Source organism: Lethenteron reissneri, chromosome 64 (assembly GCF_015708825.2).
Source record: "Lethenteron reissneri isolate LAM-NWPU_2019-01 chromosome 64, ASM1570882v1, whole genome shotgun sequence".
NCBI lineage: Eukaryota > Metazoa > Chordata > Hyperoartia > Petromyzontiformes > Petromyzontidae > Lethenteron > Lethenteron reissneri.
In genome coordinates this window covers 1,863,114-1,886,773 of record NC_083842.1, presented here as the reverse complement: position 1 = coordinate 1,886,773, position 23,660 = coordinate 1,863,114, and the positions used below count along the sequence as shown (strand labels likewise).

Here is a 23,660-nt window from a genome sequence, read left to right as displayed (position 1 = left end):
AAACATGTAGAAGAAAATGTGTGATTTGCCTTGGGATGCATAGACAGGAGGTGGTGAGGAAGAGGTGAGGATGCAGTGAGACAAAGGGTCTCGCCACTTTGGTGACTGGGGTCTGCTCATTCGCCTGCCTGTTGCTGGAAGCTGAATTTCGGAACCCCAGATGAGGCATGCTCCATCCTTTGCAGCACCCTTGCGTGATGTGGCCCTCCTGTCCACAGCAGTGGCAGAACACAGTCGTGTGAGGAAGGCACATCTCGGCGGGACCCCAAAATGTTGCACCCCCCAGACGTGCCTTCATTAGCCCCTGGATGGCCAAAACGACATGGTTGAGTGTTGCCTTCGGTGTCTCTGTCACCATCAGCCATGTCCCCGTGGATGTCTGTGGTTCAGTTGACTCTTTCGTCTGTTCGATCACCCGTGCCATGATCCATGCTGGGCCCTGAAACTCTTCATACGCGAGGGATGCTTCACGCGACCCGCAGAAAAGTTTGCGCACCCCCTTCCACCACTAGTAGCACAATCTCACCCAGACAAGCTTAAGTGGTGAGTCGCTGAGTCACCAGCATGCCTCCGCATCCAGTTTCGGGAAAGCGCTTCTTCCTCCCATTAACAGCACGCCTCGATCTTTGAGCCTCTGTACTGCGCCGGACGGTGGATCGTTAACCTCCGCCAAAACCAGATACACCGCTTAGGAGGGTGGCCTGATTCTCCTTGGCAATAGCTAAGGTTCCCAACGCTTGGGAAGAGCTCACATGGCTTTCTCCATCGTCCACTCCCAGAAGACTACCACCGGACCCACGGCTGTGAACTTCTCAGCCAGCCTAAGGCGACATGGCTACCTTTAATCTGGTCTCCTCTGCTTCTGCTCAAAGGCGAATTGGCTGCTGTGGGGCGGGTCATCCCTGCTCCAGTTGTGGCGGTCTCCGCTGAGCTCAGCGGCCGTGGAGGTGACCTCGCCTCGCTCCACTCGGTGGGCTGTAGCCCCCGGTGGCTCAGCCTCGCTCCCGGAATATGATGGCAGTGGTTGAACTGCCTGGGCCTTCAATTGCTGCAGAAACTCATCACACGTTGTTGTTGTTCTTGCTCCGCCAGAGCCTCTGCCACCTGGCTAAGCCTCCCCTCAAGCTGAGCAACATCTCCGCCGTTGAGACTGTCAACAGCGGAGTGGATCAACCCAGTCGATGTGTTCTTGCAGCTGTTGGTCCTCCTCTATCCGTGATGCCCTTCCACTAGACCACTAGGGATGGCTCCCCTTGCTCTTGCTCCTGCTGGACCCTCCCTTATTCATGGACCCCTTCTGTGCATCTCTTCAACAAGTATCCCACCACTGCCACCAGTTGTAAAGGAAGTCCGAACGCCATTTCCTTGAGAGGTACATTGTCAACAAATTTTAAACACCACAACTGCACTGTTACATAATGTAGGAGCCAGATGACATCCCTGTTACACCCCAAGGTGAATGTGGAATGGCTCCGAATAAGAACACACCGTCTCTCCGCTCAGTGTGCGTGTGTCAAAGAACGTACGCATCAGCAGTGGGGAGACAAAGGCGGCTGGGCTTGGTTATAGCCACACCAACCCCTCATGTAACCATGCTTGCTTTCATGTCCTTTTCTAACAGCACATACTGCAATCGCCTGCTAAGGCTATACAGGGAATCTTTGTCAAAGAGGATGTGTTTGAGAAAGTGATCTGACCTCTGTTAGTTTGTAAGAGGTGCGTTTGGGGTAGTAATGTGGCAATGTGTGAGGAGCAGTGGCTCAAGGTGAATATCTGAACTGGTCCTCGGCCTCCCCAAGGACGACTCAGCCTTACACGTGATTATCTGGTGCAATGGTGTGGATAAAACATCACCACTGGGGATACAAAGGTGGCCTGGCAGGTGATTATCTCATGCCACCTTTTAATTATTACACGCTTTTTATTTAATTCACTGTCTGTTGTTGTCGTATCCTCAAATCTTGTAACTCAATTTTAACCCACTTCCCAATGTGGTATCCACTGCAAACTTGGTATACTTGTCATACTGATGACAATACTATATTCTATCATGAAAAATATATATTTTTAAACATTCATTTTTATATGTTATGTTTCGGCTTAGGTCTAATTGTACACGCTCAACTAACGTTGGCTGTAATTGGCCACGGTCCGTACGTTATGGCAAGCTTCGGGGCCACTTCCTGAAGTCGTGGAGTTCTGCCATTACTAGTACATTTCATAAAAGCGTGTTTTTTAAAAGTTTTTTTAAAAATATTACTTATCACAATGATACTACCCTCAATGTCCCACAACCCTAGACCAGAGTTCATTTAGCCACCACTTTCAGATGACTTCTATATTAACGATGTTGCCCAATTCCAAACATAGGGACAGAAGTTGAAATTATGCGGAGCAAAAGTACACAACGGAATGAACTGTTTATTGTATTTAAATTACACGTGGACAGCACAATACAAGCAAATGTGTGAATAAGAAAATAAATTGTGAAGTGAACCATTACCTGTAAATACTTTCAACGAGCCATATTATGCGGTGACAAGAGATTTAACAAAGGTGTAATAACAAAAGCAGAGGGATAGAATGAGCATCGTCCACAGCGTAGATCTGCTGTTGTGCTCCACACTTCCAACAGAGGTCCGATCAATTCGATGCTCAGCTCAACTCTGACATCTGCTGCTGTGCCGTCTTCAGCTCTATATTCGCACAAGAATCAACATATGAAATACATAACATTTTAATTAGTCTTTGAGTATTGGAATACAATTACTACATACCCCAAAAACAATATACAGTCATACCTCGGTATACGATCGCTTTGGAATATGTTTTGACGAGAAAAAACTGTCTTGGGATACGACGTCTTGCTTGGGATACGACGCGCTTGCTAGAACTTGTGTGGGTCGGGATGAGTCACCGCGTACCCGCGTAGACCCCGTTCACGATTCCTCCCCTTCCTCACCAACATCCTCGTAGGCTATCAACTCTTCTCAGCAAGGTAAAGTGACGTAAAATTTTATTTTTATTCCAATTTATTTTAGTTTATTTATTCATTTATTTTCATTTATGTATGCATTTTAGTAATTAGTGTCTAAATTATTTTATACAACCCCATTAATGGATAATATGATATATAAAATATAATTTCTTAAACTCTGGAACGGATTATTTCCTTTCCCTTGATTTCTTATGGGAAAAATTCGTTTGGTATACGTCACTTTCGGTAAAAGTCCTACCTTCTGGAATGAATTAACGACGTATACCGAGGTACCACTGTATACCGTGTATATTACCATGAGTAACCATTCCATTACCCCCAATCACTGCTTCCACATGCCACATTTGGGCTGTGAAGCACAACTAAAGATTCGAGTTATTAAAAGTGGAACTTGTTTTTATCAACCAGCAATCTGCCTTATGGAATCGACTCTGATGTGTCAGCGGCAATCCGCCATGAGGCACCAGCGGCAGGCCACCGCATGGTGTATTTGCCCTCTCGGTGAAAAGGTGCAGCCAGACAATTTAAAACAATTATTATAAAAACTATAAGGTCTTCATGTGTTTGGTCCATCCATTTGTCTAAGCATTGTTGCCTTGCTAACCAGTGCGATATGATCGACTGCTGAAAATTCAGTTGTTTTTCTTCCAATTGCATTTGTTTTGCTTTTGCAATTTAGATGACCCAGATCACTCTTGCAAGTTAGAATATCCTGGTGAAAAGAAACGTAAAACTTGTTCAGCCAATTAACTGTACTGACATTTCAGCCAATTGAATGCAACAGGCATCCCACCACGTGTTTGGGTCCTCAGCAGTATTTTATTAGCGACTAGCTTTGTAACCCGGCTTCGCCCGGGACATAATTCACCACGCCCGGCCGCCTTTGTCTCCCCAGTGGCGATGTTCACACACCACACCAGTTAATTGTTTGAGGCTGAGTGGACCTAGGGGAGGCCCAGGACTGGTTCAAATAATCGTCAGCGGTGGTGGCCGTGAGCGGGAATCGAACTCGGGTCGCCGGGTTCGTAGCGCAGCGCGCTAACCGCTACACTACAATGCGTTACGCTTCCACATGCGCGGGTCACGTGACAGATTTGACGTCACAGCTCAGTTGCCGTGCAAAAAATTATATGCATTATTGAGCTCCCCCACCCCCCCCAAAAAAAATTCAAAAGTGTATTTTTATAATGTTTGCATGGTGTACAGTCTGGAAAGTACCCACATGGCAAATTTCCAGTTTGTTGCATGTCGGGAAGTACGCTAAACATTTTCAACAGACACACATATTCACAACTTTGCCTTTTATATATATGGAGATGATACATTACCTGCCAAGCCAACTGCAAAGGATGTACATAATGTGGAATTGTATCCCAGGTTCTGAGATTGCAATGCAGAGTTTTAAAAATCACAGCACTGCCCCCCAAATATGCATACACGCATACGGACAGAATACAGACCTGTGAGAAGGACTCGCAGTTTGCTGTCAGACAGTGTGAAGGCGATCGGATTGATGATTCCAGTGGCCCCATCCTGGATATTAAGCCGAAGCTGCACAGATGGTTCATTAACCTCCGCTAGCTCGCTGGAGCAGAGTGTGTAGTCCACACGCCATGAGACGCCTGCCAGACGACTCACTACCGAAGCACAGGGGAAAGGGTTTACATTCGTAAGCACAGAGACACTTAAACACATTTACTTCAGTGAGTATCGCATTTAACTCTGCTATGCTACCACTACACTGTGATATACAGCGAAACCTCATCTATTTGTATGTCGATTATACGCAATTACAACTTTTTAATTGTTTCAGCATTCAACAGTAAAGTTAAGTACATTTTATAGAAATAGAGGATAAAATATATGAGCAGCAAACATAATTACCCAATCATGTGAACTATTGAATATACAAAATTAGTACACTACTTTTGTAAAAATGTAAATCACACAATAAAGTATGTCAGATAAGTTAATTGAGTAAATTAATGGTCAAGGTGCATGTAAATATAGGCATGCTTGGTTTTAAAATATAAAGCATCAAAACTGAACTAAAATAATCACTGTACTAGTATTTGAAAAGGTATCCCCCAAAATGGGAATGAATGGTTGAGGTTTCAATGAAAATCTCTCCTGATAAAATGCATTTAAATAAAGCAGTAATCTTTGGATCTTTTGGTAAAGTCACGTAGGTGAAAAATAAAAATAACTAGTGATTTAGTTATTTTCTATTTTATTTTATTTTCCTACGTGACTTTACCAAAATAACCAAAGATTATGGATCCTTGCAGTCACGAAAACTTCAAATCTAGAATCAAGAGACCAGTGTCAGCTCAACAGCACAGGTTTAAACAAATTCTGCTAGATAACAGTGGTCTACATGGCCCAAAAGCTGACGAACTAAAAAGTATTGAATTTTAAGTGAAGACATTCGGAAGTGAATTTACATTTTATATTACCTGCAATGCTCCCAACACCACAAAATGAGCGTTGTCCTGACGATATTACACATTTACTATTTAAATTAGCCAACAATTTCCCTAACATCAAGAGAACACACACAGCAATTTGTACCATCGCTCCTTTAACGTCTAAACAATGACAATACACTCACGGCGCAGGCTCTGACTCTTCAGCTGATCCTGGAGTTCCGCTTGCTTATCTTCATAGACCTTACACAGAGCGGACGCGTGTTCTGAAATCAATGCAAAAAGGTACAATTTACCAATTCAATTGGATATAAAACACGTGAAGTTTTCTTCTATCCACTGCTGGCCCGAGACTACCACTAGTCCATCATCTCTATAGGATACTTTATACAGGTGGGAACAACAGTTCCACACTGCCCACCAGGGATTATTTGTCTGTCTGTCTGTCGTGCATAGCCACTCCCTCGATTTGTATTTCATAGAGCGCTTCGGGCAGGTTCAGCACCACGTGACGCGCCGCCTGACACGGATCGCACGAATGCGCTGTCCAACCAAGTTCCTACCTGCCCACTCCGAAGGAACGTGTTCCACTGCTGGTCTAGACTTCATCTAGTGCACCATCTCTCCATTGTTAACACTCTCCGATGCTCACCACTTTTTAACCCCTCGCACAACCTTCACTCATTCTGCCTGCAACCGCTGGGGAGAGCTGAGGCGAGGAGTCTCGCTCTACCCACTGCTGGCCCAGACTACGTCTCTACAACTTTTGCTCTATCATGGCCTAGACTCCGTCTCTATAGGTTGCTCTATCCACTGCTGACCTAGACTCGTGCCCCGCCCAATCCGTTCTGACACTTGGGCTACGCCCACTTTGACACCTTTATAAACAATTGCATTTAGAGGCTTACCCCCCTTTGCTCTCCGCCTAATGACGACCGCTTGTGTTGCGATCGAAACGTCGTAGTTTTTGGATTATTTTATTTTTATCAATTTGAACCTATCTACGCGACTTTACCGAAACACCCGAAGAATATGAATTCCTGCAGTTGAAATTAGGAGAATATTAAACAAAAGAGATAGGGATATATGACATGAAACAGGAGGAGCATCATCCAAATCCATCGTGTCCTTTCTTGATTTGAAGCTTTCGTGACTGCAGGGATCCATACTCTTTGGTTCTTTCGGTAAAGTCACGTAGACAGAACCGCCCTAGACCTTTGGGGGCCCTAAGCAAAATTTGGTTGGAGGCCCCTTTGATGTATGATTTTTTTCACCCACTAGCTAGCAGTGACTCTAGGGGGCCCTCTGCTGGCCACGGGGCCCTTTGCCATTGCAAGGGTCGCTTAGTGTCTGGGCCGGCTCTGCACGTAGGTAGAAAATAAAATAAATCACGACGTTTCGGGCGCAACATAACCGTCCATCATCAGGTGGGAAAGCGTGGCCTGCTGCTGAGGCAGACTGTTTTAAAAGGTTTGAATGGGTGTAGCTCAAGGGTTATAAAGAAGTGGCCGGGGCTAGTGATGTTAATGTGAGAAATTAGCATGTAACTGTAAGATAGGAGTGTGGCCTCCTCGACGAGGGCACGGAAGTGGCTATCATGTCCATCTTGAGTTTGTCAACATTTCTGAATAGAAGGCAACTTCTTCAGACACGGTTATATATGGGCATACAGGAGGAAGTTTAAACCATGTTGAAGGATATTGGGTTATCAGCAAAAACTTCCGAGTGCAAATTAGCTATAAAATAAAGCGACGACAGTCACTTCCCATTACATTGAACAAATTACACACAGAACCATAAACAAGTATAACCCGTAAAAACAAAGTTTTTCACTATAAATCCTTTATATGCGTGGCGGCTAGAGTCCTCTCGTCCTCTGGCTTGAGATGGCTGCCACCTATGGGTCAGATGATTGTCTGTCAGTATTAAGCAATTGGTAATTAAATATTTAATTTGTTTTCCCTAAACAGTGTAAAATTTTGGAAAAAAATTTTCACGAACATTAATTGTCTGTCACAACGAGTCTGTGTGGAAAATGTCAGCTCGATTGGATCACGGGAAGTGGGTTAAAAAACGACCGAAAGATTTGCACGGTCGGAAGCAAGCAAGCAAGCACACAAGCACGCAAGCAAGCAAGCAAGCGAACTTAATATAAAGGATTTAAAAAGAGATTACCTTTTGGCAGACCTAACTGCTGTAGTTCACTGGAGAGAGAATTTCCATCCACGTTGTACTTAGCCGCACTGCACAGCACAAACTCGAGTACAGCCAGACTTGCCTTCACATCCCCACTTTCTGCACAAAGACATGGACACAACAAAGTTAAACTACAATATTAACCGAGATTAGAAGTGTTCGTGACTGCAGGGAACCATACTCTTTGGTTCTTTCGGTAAAGTCACGTAGGTAGAAAATAAAATATATTAAATCAAATCACGACGTTTCGGGCGCAACACAAGTGTCCGTCATCAGGTGAAGAAACAGAGCTATATACACCACGGATGACAAAGAACCTGTTACCGTTATAATTATTAAACTATATTCTTGGTTATTTCGGTAAAGTCGCGTAGAAGGGAAATAATAAAGTAATAGAAATAAAAACAATATTTATTTAATTTTTATTGTGTGTTTTTATTATTTTATTATTTCCCTTCTCCGTGACTTTACCGAAAGAACCAATAATATTAATCCCTGCAGTCACGAAAGCTTTAAATCGAAAAAATTATTAAATTACTTTTCATTGCTTGAATCACCAAATTGCTAGGTTTGTAAATAAACAAGTAAAACCAAGATTTGGCATGCTTAATAAAATACAGCACATGTTGACGCAACCCACCAGTTAAATATAGATTGCCAGAATTGGATTCGGAGGGTGTATCGGCATCCCTTGCGTAACAAACCCCCCATCGCATGAATATGCAGTTACGGGATTCATCTTTTATGGACATATGCGTTTCACAGTTACGCGCTCCCATTTTAAACATATTTTTGTAAAATTACATGTTTCTAAACGTATATTTTTTTCAATGATAATAATTCTGAGTTATAAAAACAATATTTCGCAGGTCAACCAACTAAAATCTCAATCTGATGGCGTCACCACGTCATGGGCATCGTCAGTGTCACGATCCGAGTAGAAGCAGCCCAAGGAAGCGTTCAAGAAAGCCGGGAGTTACGCCTTATTAAGTAATCTTTGTAAGTTGGTACCAGGCAGTCCTCGACTTATGAACCAACTTCCATTAAATATAACTTTTTTTCAACATTGACTTAACACGCAAACTCGCACTTGCAAACTCAACCGTGGAACCATTTTATTCAGCCGATTCAAGCCTCGCATGGGGAGTGAAGGTCTGTGTGTGTGTGCACACGCACAAACGTGAGTCTGTGGAGGGCGGTAGTGTAGCGGTGAGAGCGCTGCGCTACGAAACCAGCGACCCAAGTTCGATACCCGCTCACAGCCAATACCAGTGACGATAATCTGATTGGGTCCTGGGCCTCCCTTAGATCGACGAAGCCTCAAATGAGTACCTAGTGCAGTGTGTAAACAACGCCACTCGGGAGACAAAGGTGGTCGGGCGTGGTGCTGGCCACCCACCAACACCTCGTGTGCCGTGCCGGCCTTCATTAGGTCTTAACTAAGACTACACGGGGGATCTTTGTGTTTGTGTGTGTGCACGGGTACCCCCGTGTGTGTGGGGGCAGTAGTGTAGTGCAGAGGTCGCAACCGGGTACCCGATACCGGTACCCTACCCGATACCCGGCTACCCGTACCCGGCCGGGTACGGGTACCCGTTTGCGACCCTGGTGCGGCCGGGTATGGGTAGACCGTGAGTCACTGGTGAGTAACTGTTTGTCACTCATTTCCCAACGTCTTGTCTCTTCTCACAATTCAAGTTCCTAGAATCAACCCACCCGCGCCTGCAACATGGCTTCATCCCAGAGGTCGCAATCAGGTACCCGATACCCGTACCCTACCCGTACCCGGCCGGGTACGGGTAGGGTACGGGTACGGCCGGGTACGGGTACCCGTTTGCGACCCTGGTGCGGCCGGGTACGGGTAAGGAATAAAAACCCGTTTGCGACCTCTGGTGTAGTGGTTAGGGCACTGCGCAATCAACCCGGCCACCTGCGTTCGCTTCCCACTCGCGACCAACACCAGTGACGATTATCTGAATGGGTCATGGGCCTCTCCTTAGTCGACTTAGCCTCAAATGAGTACATGGACTCGAAACTAGCCGGGCGCAGTGATGCCCACTCTCCGTTTTGTGTGCCGTGCCGGCCTTCATAGGTGCTGCTCGATAACAGCACTTGCCCCAACGGTCTGTTAAGGCAAGACAGGACTGGTGACGCAATGGCAGAAACAGAACACATCTGAGACGGTGACCACTAAGGAGGGGCAATAATATCAGTACATGTACACAAATAGGTGTACATGAACTGATTGTGGCATCGCAGGGCGATAGAGAAGCATTCAACAAACAGTGGGTAGACTATGGATGGCGATGATTGGAAGCGATGACTTCAACTTACCAAATTTTGCATCTTCTGTAAGCTTCGTGATTTTCTGGTACTGCAAAATGACAGAAGATCCACCATATGGTAATACTACAGGAATGATACATTGATCTGAACCAGTGAAACATCCACTGCTATGCTATGATTGTATAAACGTCTACCTCTACAAGAAGTAGAAACATTTCAGATGGATTTCAGGATATGTAACAAGGCTTTATATCCCTCTAAAACTCATCTTCAACATGAGTAAACCAAATGGGATATTAGTCCAAAGTCCCCGTCAACTCCCAAACTTGGTACAATTTATCTAAACACCTAATGCGGCTCTTGTATCAACATGTTTACTCTTACTAGTACCTTGGCATCCGACACGATGAGTCTTTGGATTTCTGAATGCATGTTCCAACGCTCACAAAGACATTATTTTTCATGTTCTTCTTTACTTATAAACCAAGCCTCTTAACCGCTGCTCATGAGCTGATCGAATCGACCTTCATGCCTGTACTTGATTCTGGCGATGCGATCTGAATATCTGCTCACATAACTGTTCTGAACATCCGAGCTCACGTTTTCCACTCTGCCGTAGGATTCATTCTAAACAAGTCAATTAATAATTGGGACTGTTACTACAAGTCACTTTATATTCTACCATCCCGCTGCAGAGAGCTTAACAATCAATCGCGATTGTCCATTCATTTCATATGGTTTCCGTATTCGAGATTTACAACATATGATGCGTTGCAACTCTTTATCATCACCGAATAGGTAATTAGGTGTGCATATATTCATGCCAAACAACATTTCTGCTGCGGTATGAGGCTTCTCATTGAACCCACATATTCTGCTCCAGTCATCCTCTTATATTTGGGTAAATTTAAATTATTATAAAAGGATGTGTTCGAAGTGGGAGTGGGGGGCACGCCGGTTAGCTCACTGAGCTATCAACCCAACGACCCGAGTTTAATTCCCAGAAATGCCGAATGTCAGTGACAAGTTACGTCTGAACCAGCATGGAAAAATATGGTAACGCGATCACCATCACGAAAGCAACATGGATTAACAAAGAGCTACGAAATTATTATTTAAATTCCATTCACCTTAAAATAAAGAATGAAGGGCCTGTACTGGCAGTGGTATACAAGTGTAGTGTAGCAGTGCCGACTGGCGGCCACAAATGGCAACTTCGGGTGTACCAACAGTCTGCATATAAGGAGCAGAGAGTATACACGGGAACGTCGGCGGAGGGGAGGAACTGGGGCAAGGGTCATTGAGGGGATCCATCTGGGAGCTCCGAGTACCAGCCAGAGTTCTAGAAAGGAGGTGTGGCCAAGGCAGAGCCGGGCCACGCTGGAAGGATAAAAGGGGGTGAGAGTCGGGGCTCGGGGCTGTCCGTGGGAACCGGGGTCGTCTCGTCGTGGAAGTCGTTGTCGCCATCGTCGCTGTCGTCCTTGTCATCGCTAGACGTCGCCGCTGCTGGATAGTCAGCCAGCCATCCAGGCAGTTAGCGCCGTCATGCTAGACCAGGGGTCGGCAACCAAAATAACAAGAAGAGCCATTTCTTTCCAATTCGGTACAAAATTCAGTATTTCAAGAGCCGCAATGCATCTGAGTACATACTGTACATACGTACATATCGTCAAGAAGCAGCCCGTAAAGAGCCGCATGCGGCTCCGGAGCCGTAGGTTGCCGACCCCTGTGCTAGACGGTCAGTGTTGTGTTATGTGAGTCGAAATCAAGTACGAGTAAATAAATAAAGAAGGTGCCTCTACAGTTATCGTCTCCGGAGTCCTACATTACACAAGCACAAATACAATAATAAACCTCACCTTGCTCATCATCAACACTTCATTGTAACATGGGAGACTAATATTTCAGGCAATGGTCTTCCTTCAGAGTCAGAACATTACATCAGCACATCCCTTCCGGACGGACACTGTAGACCCAAGCTAGTGACGTCACTCCTGCAGCCAATGGACCGGGGGGTGATGGCGCTGATGAAATCCCACAACGAGGACCTTCTTTGCGATGCTACACGGCATTGAGGATGGTGACCTCCACACACTCGTAAGGTTTTGGAAGGGTCTCTACATTAATGTGCTTTTAGAGGTTGCCTAGGCCTGGAGACTGGTGAAGAACGACGATGCCCTTAAGCGCTGCGTGAAGCCGCTCTGGGCAGCTTTTTTCCACCACCATAGGTTGACGTGGATGAGGAGCAGAGGTCGCAATCGGGTACCCGATTCCCGTACCCTACCCGATACCCGGGTACCCGTACCCGGCCGGGTACCCGTTTGCGACCCTGTTGCGGCCGGGTACGGGTACGGGTAGGCCGTGAGTCACTGGTGAGTCACCGTTTGTCACTCATTTCCCAACGTCTTGTCTCTTCTCACAATTCAAGTTCCGAGAATCAACCCACCTGCGCCTGCAACATGGCTTCATCCCAGAGGTCGCAATCGGGTACCCGATACCCGTACCCTACCCGATACCCGACTATCCGTACCCGGCCGGGTATCGGGTACGGGTACCCGTTTGCAACCCTGGTGCGGCCGGGTACAGGTAAGGAATCAAAACCCATTTGCGACCCTGATGAGGAGGAGCGAGCAGCTACCCTGTTTTAGAAAATGTTCGAGTGTCCTGCACGCGACATTCCTTGCAGCGATGACACCACCCTGGACATTGTAGGCCCTGCCTGGCAGGGTCTACTGCATCTTTGAAAGAGGTGGCCAGCTTCTTTGAAGCATGCTACAACTGTGTTTATACAAGCACCACAATCTTCAAAGAAATCGCCATGCTTTCTAATAAAAAAGAGAGGCATGTTTGAAGTGCTTCAAACACGTCTGTGCGTGTGACTGAGATAGAGAGACGGAGATACAGAGAGACAAATGAAGATGCATAGAAACAAACGGAGATGCAGAGAAACGGGGATACTGAGAGAAAAAAAACGGCGATAGTAAAAGACAGAGATACTGGGAGACAAACGGAGATTCTGAAAGACAAACGAAGATACAGAGAGACAAATGGATATACAGAGACACCCACAGAGATACTGAGAGCTGGAAAAGGGTAGCCGGCAATAGAGGAATGTGAATGCGGCGTCAGTCGCGATACATGGCTCAACGGCGCTAACCTGACCTGGTTGGCCTGTTCCTGAGCGGGCATTTAGATTTGGCTTCGTTTTCAGTTACAGTTCACAAAGCGTAACATAATCCCCGAGTTACGACGGTCCGACTTACGATATTTCGATCTTACAATGGCGATACGACAAAATTGTAAAATAGTTTAAAGTTTGCGCGGCAGGCAAACGCAGCAGCGTACGAATCTTGGTGAGTACAGTACAATATGATATGTTACGATACGTTCAATGCATGTATGATACGTAGCTTTAGCGATTTCATTTTAGGGTTACCACGATACGATCAATGCATGTTAAGTTTTTATAGCAGATAGGATTGTTTCCTGAAAAAACTTTATATTAAATTTCAGTTCATATAGGTAGGTTAAGAATTTACCTTGTTTTTTACTTTACATTGTACTGTGCAATACAGTATTGTAATTAATAAATACATACAGTATATAGTTTATACAGTACGGTACTGTAAATTTCTCTGTTTTGCTAAATTATCACCATTCTTTAAGACTCCTGGGTAGGCTAGGCCATCTTCGACTTACGATATTTTCGACTTATGATGGGGTCGTCGTAACGGATCTCCATCTAAAGTAGAGGACTACCTGTATAATGGTTATTTTCCAGATAATGGTTATAGTTTTCTATTCGGTTTGAACCACAAACCTCTGTTGAAGAAAAGGATTGTCCACCATTCTAACAGTGACCTTTGCCATGGGAGGAGACGGGTGCCTGGTTTGAGTATGGATCTGATGTAAATAGACATTATACAATCTAATATTATTTACATAGCCCTTTCAATCAAGGCTACTGACATAACGTACAAAACGGAGACAGAAGAGAATGATTTAGATGGAAGGAGCACACAAGGTTTGAAGAATGAGTTACAATGATAGCGGGTACTTAGGCATCATGAAAGGGGAGGAAAGTTTTATTCCAGTGGAGGGATGGGCAAGGAGAGAGGACCAACAACGAGATTGGGCACAGTAATAAGGAAGGGACAGAGAGACACGGAGAAGATGGGGAACGAAGAGGACTAGAAGGGGATATGGAAGGCTATGAGAGAGGCAAGATAATGTGGGACAAAGGCATTGAAGAGATTTAAAGACTCGCGTCAGGTAATTGAAAAGGCAGCGGTATAAGCCAGTGGAGTTGAAGAAGCAAAGTAAGAATTAAAGGAGAGGCTAAAAATAACTCGTGCAGAAACATTTTGAATGCGTTAGAGGTGAGGGCAGAGGCAGGGAATGAATCAGGAGTTTGGCAGCAGAAATTGACATGAGAGGGTGGGGATTAGCCTCATGTTAAAAATAATTAAATTTATCAGGCAAGGCCTGCTGAGCAATTAGCTCCTTTTCAGAAGCGATCTGGTCACATTTGATAGCTCAATTAAGTGGCTTATTACGTGAAAAGTTACAGCAGCCAAATACTCTAAACACACGTCTATAAATGTTGAGAGAAAACCTGGAGGATCCGGAGAAAAATCCACAAGACTACGAGAACATGCAAACTCCAAATATACAGGCGTCAGGGTCGGGATAAAACCCGCGGCTTCCTGCATACCAGGCGCGGGAGTTAATATCTCACCACCATGGCAAGACAAAATTTATAAAAGCGGCAAATGCGAGTAGTCGCGGTGATGTGGGTGGAAAAAGTGAGGGAAGAGTCAAATGTGACACCAAGGTTGAGGGCAGAAGACACAGGAGAGAGAGAGGGAAATAGATGATTAAGACGGGAAGAAAACGAGATGCCATTAAGAAAATTATTCATGTTTTGGAAAGATTGACAGAGAGTGAAGCACCATCCAAGATTTGATGGCAGCCGGACACGAGGAGATACGAGATGAAAAGTGAGGGGTATATGAAGGGAAGGAGACGAAGATTTGGGTATCATCAGCAAGCAAATGATGAGGACGCCAAATATATAGAGAGAACAGTAAGGGACCCAGAAGTGAACCCTGCGGAACACTGACACTAAGAGGGGAGGGTGGGGATATGGAGTGATTGAAGAAGATGGACAATGTGCGAGAAGGTAGGACTTGAGCCAGGAGAGGTCAGAGAGAGTGGAAATAAGAGTGGGGTGATCAACAGTGTGAGAGGTGGCAGAAAGGTCGAGAAGAATGAGAATTGAAGACCGGCATGGAAGAATTTGCAGGATGGTTCTGGACATTGAGAAGGGCCGTTTCGGTGGAATGAAGAGGGAAAAAACTGGATTAGAATTGCAGATAGAGGGAATTCGAAGTAATGTGGAGCAAGCTAGTGAAGAACATGGCATTCCAGAATGTTAGTAAAGTACGGTGATAATTATTGCCAGGAATGGTGGGGTCAACGGAAGGTTTTTGACAGCGAGCTGTCACACAGTTACAATGGCTGTACTTTCTGACGCACAGGCTATTATTGAATAATTGTTGATGCGACAATACAGACCATGGTGGCAACCAATGAAACCGATTGTAACAGCTGTGCAGGAGAAACGAGCAAAGTAGCCAGACAGAAGGTAACCGGAGGTAAACCTGTATTGACCTCTGCAAGGGCCATGGCCTGCTCTTGCATGCAATGGTGGACGCCTGTAAATCATATTCACTGCTGGAACAAGATGTTCGACTGCTTGAAGCACCAGGACAATGGCAGGTTGCAATTGACATGCAAGTAAGGAAGTGAATGCACCACGACCAATGTGAAAGGGGATGATTTTAGCAACACATATGCAAGTGGAGGGATCTAAATATGTAAATATCGCCCTTGTGCCAGAAGCATCTGTCATTCGCATGCGAGGGAGCAAACATTAACACCTAAGCCTCATATTAGAGCATATCCTGAAGAATATCGGGTGAGACGGCGAACAGGCGGAATGGCTTAACCGCGGTGTCACATGATTAACTCAGAAGGACATGAGACTTTGCAGGGCTCTCACCATCATCATCAGTCTTGGTCAATCCACTGCTGAATGAAGGCCTCCCTTGGCTGCCACCACTTATCACAATTGCGAGATGTCATAATCCAGCCAATACTTGCGCACATGATCTGAGTTTATTGCTCCATCTCCAGTGGACATGCACTCACACTCCATCCTGCCCAAGCCCACCTTACTTTCTTAAGAGTTTTTTACGACGGCATTAACCTGCGTATACTTTGTAATCCGTGTTTCTCTTTTTGTCTCAGTTTAATTCCAAGCACGTATCCCTCCACGATTGGTTGTGCATTTTTCAGTTTTAGTTCTATATATCTCATGAGCGACTGTGGTTTCTGAACCATGTCATAATAGGTATTATGCACTATTTTTACATTTATTCCTGAGGGACATTCTCTTTATAGTCAAGTTCAGCTTCCCTAAAGCACTGCAATCTGTTCTGATCTGGCTCTTATTTCATCATGGTGATGTTGGTATACCATCAATAGCTGTCCTAGACATGTACAGTAAACCATTGGATTGCGAGCATAACTCGTTCTGGAAACGTGTTTGTAATCCAAAGCACTCGTAGATCAGTTGTGATCACGTGACGCTCGGCAGACAAAGCGTATACACGTGCTACTCGTATTGCAAGACCTCGCTCGTTTATCAAATTAATATTTATTCCAAATTTTTGCTCGTCTTGCAAAACACTGGCAGACCGAGTTACTCGCAATCCACGTTTTTACTGTATTCTGCTGTTTTCCAGTTTTATCACTCTGACAGATATCTTTAGATCCAACACTTTCTGTAAATGATGGAAAAAACCATCACAACAGGATGATATGTGCAGGATGAAAACAATTATAGTTAAAGAACACAAAGATGTGCTCACAAACAGCAGGAAGGAACAATGTCATGTTTTCAACATGTGCAAAGCTTCCGGCCTATCTAGATTTGGGATAAACTGTGGCAAATGCGTGTCACATTGTCTGACTCCCCTGTTAAAATGTATGTTGGTGTGTTCCTCATGTAATTATTAGTGTGATTGTTCCATTTTTGTAAATGGTGTGTATTATATCTAAATATGTATTTATTTAGGTCGTGGTTTGTGAGAGCTGGGATAACTGCGTTGTCATCATCTACAAAGGCCAGTGGATTTTGAAATGTATTTTTACTTTCCACAATCTCATAATACAACAATCAAATGCTTATCTTGTCCTATGCAGCTTGGTTGACTCAGATCCTATGTACAGAATAAAATAAAAAAGGGGTAAATTGCAATATTCCAAAAAGTCTTTAACGAAGATCTCTATTTGCAATATAAACAATGGTGCTCAAACCACATCATCTGTGTGTAGTCCAATCAATGATATTCAAAACAAAACAGCCCAATTAAAACCATTGATTAATAAATCCATTTTGTGTAATGTGGTAGCATTACAATAAAAAAGATTCCACCAAGATTTGTCACACGATACTGGCCTTAAGCTACTGACTTCCGCTGGGTATCAACCCGTGCGGCAAACCTCAGAATATGCCCCGTCAAGTGACACAGATGAACCACCTTTGCCTCCTTCTTTGACGGTGTTGCTCAGACGTAGTCTTTTCGCACCACGTATTAGGGAGAAGGGAAAGGTCCCTTTAATTTGCATGTAAATTTGCCAGCTATGCTCCAATAGCTTATCCCGCCAAACGTGACCAATTCTTATTGAAAGGGGACACTTCATCAACAAATTACGTATACAGGTAGTCCTCTACTTACGATGGAGATGCGTTACGACGACCCCATCATCGTAAGTCAGAAATATCGTAAGTCGAAGATGGCCTAGCCTACCCAGGAGTCTTAAAGAATGGTGATAATTTAGCAAAGCAGAGCAAATTTACAGTACCGTAGTATAAACTACATACTGTATGTATTAATTAATTACAATACTGTATTGCACAGTAAAATTTAAAGTAAAAAACAAGGTAACTTCTTAGCCTACCTATCTGAACTGCAATTTAATAGAAAGTTTTTTCAGGAAACAATCCTATCTGCTATAAAAACTATTAACATGCATTGAACGTATCTTATCGTGGTAACCCTAAAATGAAATCGCTAAAGCTACGTATCATACATGCATTGAACGTATCGTAACGTATCATATTGTACTGTACTCACCAAGATTCTGTCCGTCGTCTGCACACTTGAACGATGTTAGGTTGATGGCTACATTAACTTAGTTGTCGGAAGAGGAGGATGGCGATGATAAAATTTCAGTATCATACCTCGTACACTGCTGCGTTTGCCTGCCGCGCGAAATGTTAAATATTTGACAATTTTGTCGTATCGCTATCGCCATCGTAAGATCGAAATATCGTAAGTCGGACCATCGTAACTCGGGGACTACCTGTACAATCATTCCACTGCATCACACAAATAAAGGTCACGTACTGGAAGTTTGTGTCACTTTAAATTGGTATTGTTGTCAGATGTTGATGGCTTACATCAATTGGCTCTCCAAGTAGGTCTTTAATCATCTGAACACAGAGAAGCTTCATCTTCACAGATGTCTGTAAGAGAGGTAGTAGCCATACACAACTTTAGAACAAGTCTTCATTATTATTTACAACAAGCAAATTCATGGGTCAAGCAAAATATTGCCTTGATGTGTCTTTGCACAAAGATATGTAGAAAGCAGAGGCGTCAGTGAGCCACTTTATACAGAGCCGATAGGTGCAGTCTCATTGTCACACTTTTACTGATGTTTAGAATTTGAAGCATTAGTTGATGCTTTCGCATTAATAGCGATGTAAAACAATTAACGATAACACTAAACAACAATATCAATTATAATTCTCGTTATTGGCGTTCAGCATTGTGATTTTCATTTGCACGTCTTTGTTTATGTAAATATTTTACGAAACCTGGGTGGTTGACAGCCTATGTTTGAATTCATCGAGCAGCCCATAATTACACGAGATGCTTCAGAATAATGAATTGCACATTGGTAATTTCAGTCCAGTCTTGCATGAATGCAAATTAAATAATAGTAAGCGGTTTTCCATTTCATTCGGCATATTCATCGTTGAAAAAAAACAACCGTTAGATTTGTATGCATATTTGATGAATGCTCTTTCAAAACTGTGTACATGCACACCACCTAGTATGGTAAAGAAGCCAACCGAGGTGACTTCAGCATCAGTTATATTTCATCTACCAGGTGTGATTCCAACCACGAGATGATGCACTGGCAATTATGAGGTCAAAATAAAAATGTGTCTCATGTCATAATATGGCACAATTGTCATGCAAATGAAGAAGATAAATATGTATTTGAATACTATGTGCACGTAATTTATACTTTGTGTTTTCCAATTGGTTAGTAGGGCACCGTACATTATTGGATTTTTCAATGCTGGAAATGCAAAAGTTTTTTTGTTATTTTTTTGTTTACATATTGTACAGCCAAATGAAGTCACTATTAAGTGAAAGGCTGCCATGTATTTGCCATCCTTCATTGCCCTTTCACACTACAATCCACATCCCAAATTGCAGATTAACAGTCTGATAAAGGCTATATGGTGATCGTAGTCTTTCTACTCGTAAGTAGAGGGTTTTCCTACCTTCCATAAACTTAATATCGCACTCCATGGGTTGTAAATTACTTTGTGCTCTGATTAAGGGGATTGTCGATGCTTACAAGCTTAGCATGATACTTGCACTATTTCAATCATGGTGAAACATACAGACACTTACGAGAAGCAGCATAGCCAAAGACAGAGCAGAGGCAAGCATTGTCAAAAAGGTCCATCTTTGCATCACAACCAATAACTACTATTTGTGGTGCGTGCGCGGAAATACATTCTGCCAAAACTTGCATTTGGCTGGGTATTTGTTTAAAATGAAAAACACACGTGCAATCAATATAAATGTTTTAAGACAGATTTTCACAGCCAAATTGAATGATTCATAATAGAATTTTCGGTTAAGCGCAGACAAACAGATGAAACAGCCACGTGTAAGAGCGTTTAACAAACCGATCATTGTTTCACCTCCAGAATTAAAGCTTTCGTGACTGCAGGGATTCATCTTCTTGGTTCTTTCGGTAAAGTCACGTAGAAGGGAAATAATAAAATAATAATAAAACATACTAAAATAATTCTCACGACGTTTCGGCTGCTTGCGTTGTGGCCGAAACGTCGTGAGAATTATTAAATGTTTTATTTTTATTATTTTATTATTTCCCTTCTACGTGACTTTACCGAAAGAACCAAGAAGACCTCTAGAATTGTAGAACAATCCTCACAACCACATTTAGTGAGGCTAAATTTGCCAACCGGCTCCCACTGATCTGCAAGAACTCTGCGGGTAATAGGAGTCTTTAAAGCACAGCGGAGAAAGTCCAGGTTCACACAAACGTTCACATAATACATGCATCTCTTTCTAAATTCAGCATCAGATTCATAAGCATATACACGTAGTAAACATTCTAGATGTGAAGTTTTCGTGACTGCAGGGATCCATACAAATCCAATCGTGGGTATAATTTAATTGATTTGTATTAAAATTTAATGTAATTTTTTTTTTTTACCTAAGGAACTTTGCCGTAGTAAACATACTTAGTTTACTTGAACTGTGCGCCTTTTGGCGTCATCTGGTCGAACACCATATGAGACTAGGCTCTAAAGAAAGCTGTCTCTGGTGTGGACCAATAAGTTTCAAGGACAATGCATAAATTATCAGAGTATTGTTTTTTGTTTGCATTTGACTGCAAGTATTGTGGTTAATGTAAGCATGGTTCCTTGCAAAAGGTGTCAGTTTTGTTGCCAGAAAAAAAGTGGAAAAACCCTATTAGTATACTTAGTTTAGCTGTCATCAATTATATTATTTAAAAACTACCTATTCGGCTGCAATTGCAGGTTTGTGTATCAAGTATCTAAGCAGGTTAACTTATACAAATCCCATCGTGCCGTGAAAAACTTACCAACTTCGTGAGCGTGCTAATCTCTGCAAGAACCCAGTCCGGGCAATCTCGATCTCCAGAAAACCGAAACCTCTGTGCGCAAACACATCAAACAACAACATTGTGATGGACCGAGTTGCTTAGACAAAATCTGAAGCAATTGAATGATTAAGTTATACAACTACACGCAATGAATTATAGTTGAATACATGGTAACTTGGTAAATGTGCATATATTCACTTACGCAAAATTGGCCAAAATTCAACAGAATAAACACAATTCACAAGCACTAACATCTTTGGACTTTAAACACCTCATATTATCTCTCTATTTTATTATAACACACTTTCTATTAACTCACTCTGTGTCTGTTGTCGTATCCTCAAATCTTGTAACTCAATTTTAACCAACTTCCCAATGTGGTATCGACTGCAAACTTGGTATACTTATGTCATACTGATGACAATAATAAATTCTATCATAAAAAATAAAAAAAATATTTTTAAACAATCTTTTTACACGCTTTCCATTAACTCACTCTGTCTGTTGTTATATCCTCAAATATTGTAACTCAATTTTAACCCACTTCCCAATGTGGTATTGACTGCAAACTTCGTATATTTACGTCTTACTGATGACAATACTATATTATATCATTTAAAACAATATATTTAAACCATCTTTTTTACATGCTATGTTTCGGCTTGGGTCTAATTGTCCACGCTCAACTCACGTTGACGGAAATCACCACGGCCCCTTACGTTATGGCAAGCTTCGGGGGCACTTCCTGCAAAGGTGGAGTTCTTCCATTACTAGTACGGTACATTTCATACTGGTAGGAACCTCCTGGTTACACCAGCCCACAGCGGATTATTGTGTCCGTCCGTTCGTCGTGCATCCAAAAATGAAAAATGGGAGGGGTGAGGCTGGGTGGGGAGGGGTGGGGCTGGGAGGGGTGGGGCTTTGTGGGAGGGGAGGGGTGGGGCTGGGTGGGGCTGGGTGAGGAGGGGCTGGTCACCCCGTGGTGCCCTTATAAAACTCAACATTTAACCTACTCACGCCGACTTGTGCCCGCCCTCACAGTTGGCCATATTTGCGGAATACACCACGCCGCCGTTGACCCTGGCCATTGATCGAGCAACCCAACGTTCCTACCAGCTCCCTCCGCAGGAATGTGTTTAAAGCGTGTTTTTAAAAAAAAGTTGTTTTTAAATCCTTTATATTAAGTTCACTTGCTTGCTTGCTTACGACCGTGCTAATCTTTCGGTCGTTTTTTAACCCACTTCCCGTGATCCAATCGAGCTGACATTTTGCACACAGACTCGTTGTGCGAGACAATTAATGTTCGTGAAATTTTTTTTCCAAAATTTGACACTTTTTAGGACAAAAATATTACATTTAATTACCAATTGCTTAATGGTGCAATGCAATCATCTGACCCATAGGTGGCAGCCATCTCAAGCCAGAGGACGAGAGGACTCTAGTCGCCACGCATATAAAGGATTTATAGTGAAAAACTTTGTTTTTACGGGTTATACTTGTTAATATTACTTATTGCTGGGGAAGCGGACCCAGCTCCATGCCACCACCACCCCCCGTGGTGGCGGCGGAGGAACCCGGAGCAGTCGGGAGCGGGCGAGCGGCACACGCAGCTCACCATTGTGGCCGAGCAGGAAGAGCACGGGCTGACGCCAGGGGCTGTCTCCCTGTGTCGTCTCTCGGTCTCGCTGTGTCTCTCTGCCTGTGTCTCTCTGTGTCCCTGTGTCTCTCTGTCTGTGTCTCACTCTGGGTCTCCCTGTGTCTCGGTCTCCCTGTGTCTCTGTCTGTCTCCCTGTGTCTCTCTGTGTCTCTGTGTCTCTCTGTCTCCCTGTGTATCTCTGTCTCCCTGTGTCTGTCTGTCTCCCTGTGTCTCTCTGTCTGTCTCCCTGTGTCTCTGTCTGTCTCTCTGTCTGTCTCCCTGTGTCTTTCTGTCTCCCTGTGTCTCTGTCTGTCTCCCTGTGTCTCTGTCTGTCTCTCTGTCTGTCTCCCTGTGTCTTTCTGTCTCCCTGTGTCTCTGTCTGTCTCCCTGTGTCTCTGTCTGTCTCTCTGTCTCTGTGTCTGTCTGTCTCCCTGTGTCTCTCTGTCTGTCTCCCTGTGTCTCTGTCTGTCTCTGTCTCCCTCTCCCCGTGTCTTTCTGTCTCCCTGCGTCTCTGTCTGTCTCCCTGTGTCTCTGTCTGTCTCTCTGTCTCCCTGTGTCTTTCTGTCTCCCTGTGTCTCTGTCTGTCTCCCTGTGTCTCTGTCTGTCTCTCTGTCTGTCTCCCTGTGTCTTTCTGTCTCCCTGTGTCTCTGTCTGTCTCCCTGTGTCTCTGTCTGTCTCTCTGTCTGTCTCCCTGTGTCTCTGTCTCCCTGTGTCTCTGTCTGTCTCCCTGTGTCTCTGTCTGTCTCCCTGTGTCTCTGTCTGTCTCCCTGTGTATCTGCCGCCTCGGCGAGGGGATCACGTGACTCGCTCACGTGACGCGATGGACGGTGGCTGCGCGGCTCCAGTTGCGGTGGGGGGGGGGGGAGACCGCGATTTCGTTTACGTGGAGGCCCTGTTCCTCTCCATAATTTACTTTAAAAAAATAGGTGAATTAGCAAGACAAAGACCTCGCGTGCAACCTTCAACATGGCCTGCAATGTATAAGCTACACGGGGAGGTATTTTTTTTAGCCTTTTCAGATCAAATACGCGAATTGAATTGGTTTAAATTGGTTTTCGCAAAGTTAACCGGAACCGAACCCCTTGAA

The 23,660-nt window shown here is 43.9% G+C and overlaps 1 protein-coding gene across 1 annotated transcript; it reads right to left on the bottom strand.

Moving 5' to 3' along the window:
- Positions 1 to 2,396: 2,396 nt before the first annotated feature.
- COMMD4 (COMM domain containing 4) lies at positions 2,397 to 23,027 on the bottom strand. Its single transcript, XM_061577506.1, has 8 exons — positions 22,553 to 23,027; positions 20,917 to 20,988; positions 18,437 to 18,502; positions 9,955 to 9,994; positions 7,600 to 7,719; positions 5,610 to 5,690; positions 4,459 to 4,635; positions 2,397 to 2,696 (listed from the first exon to the last, which is right to left on the bottom strand). The coding sequence occupies exons 1-8, from the start codon at positions 22,553 to 22,555 to the stop codon at positions 2,656 to 2,658; spliced, it is 600 nt and encodes a 199-aa protein (XP_061433490.1). The 5' UTR covers positions 22,556 to 23,027; the 3' UTR covers positions 2,397 to 2,655.
- Positions 23,028 to 23,660: the final 633 nt, after the last annotated feature.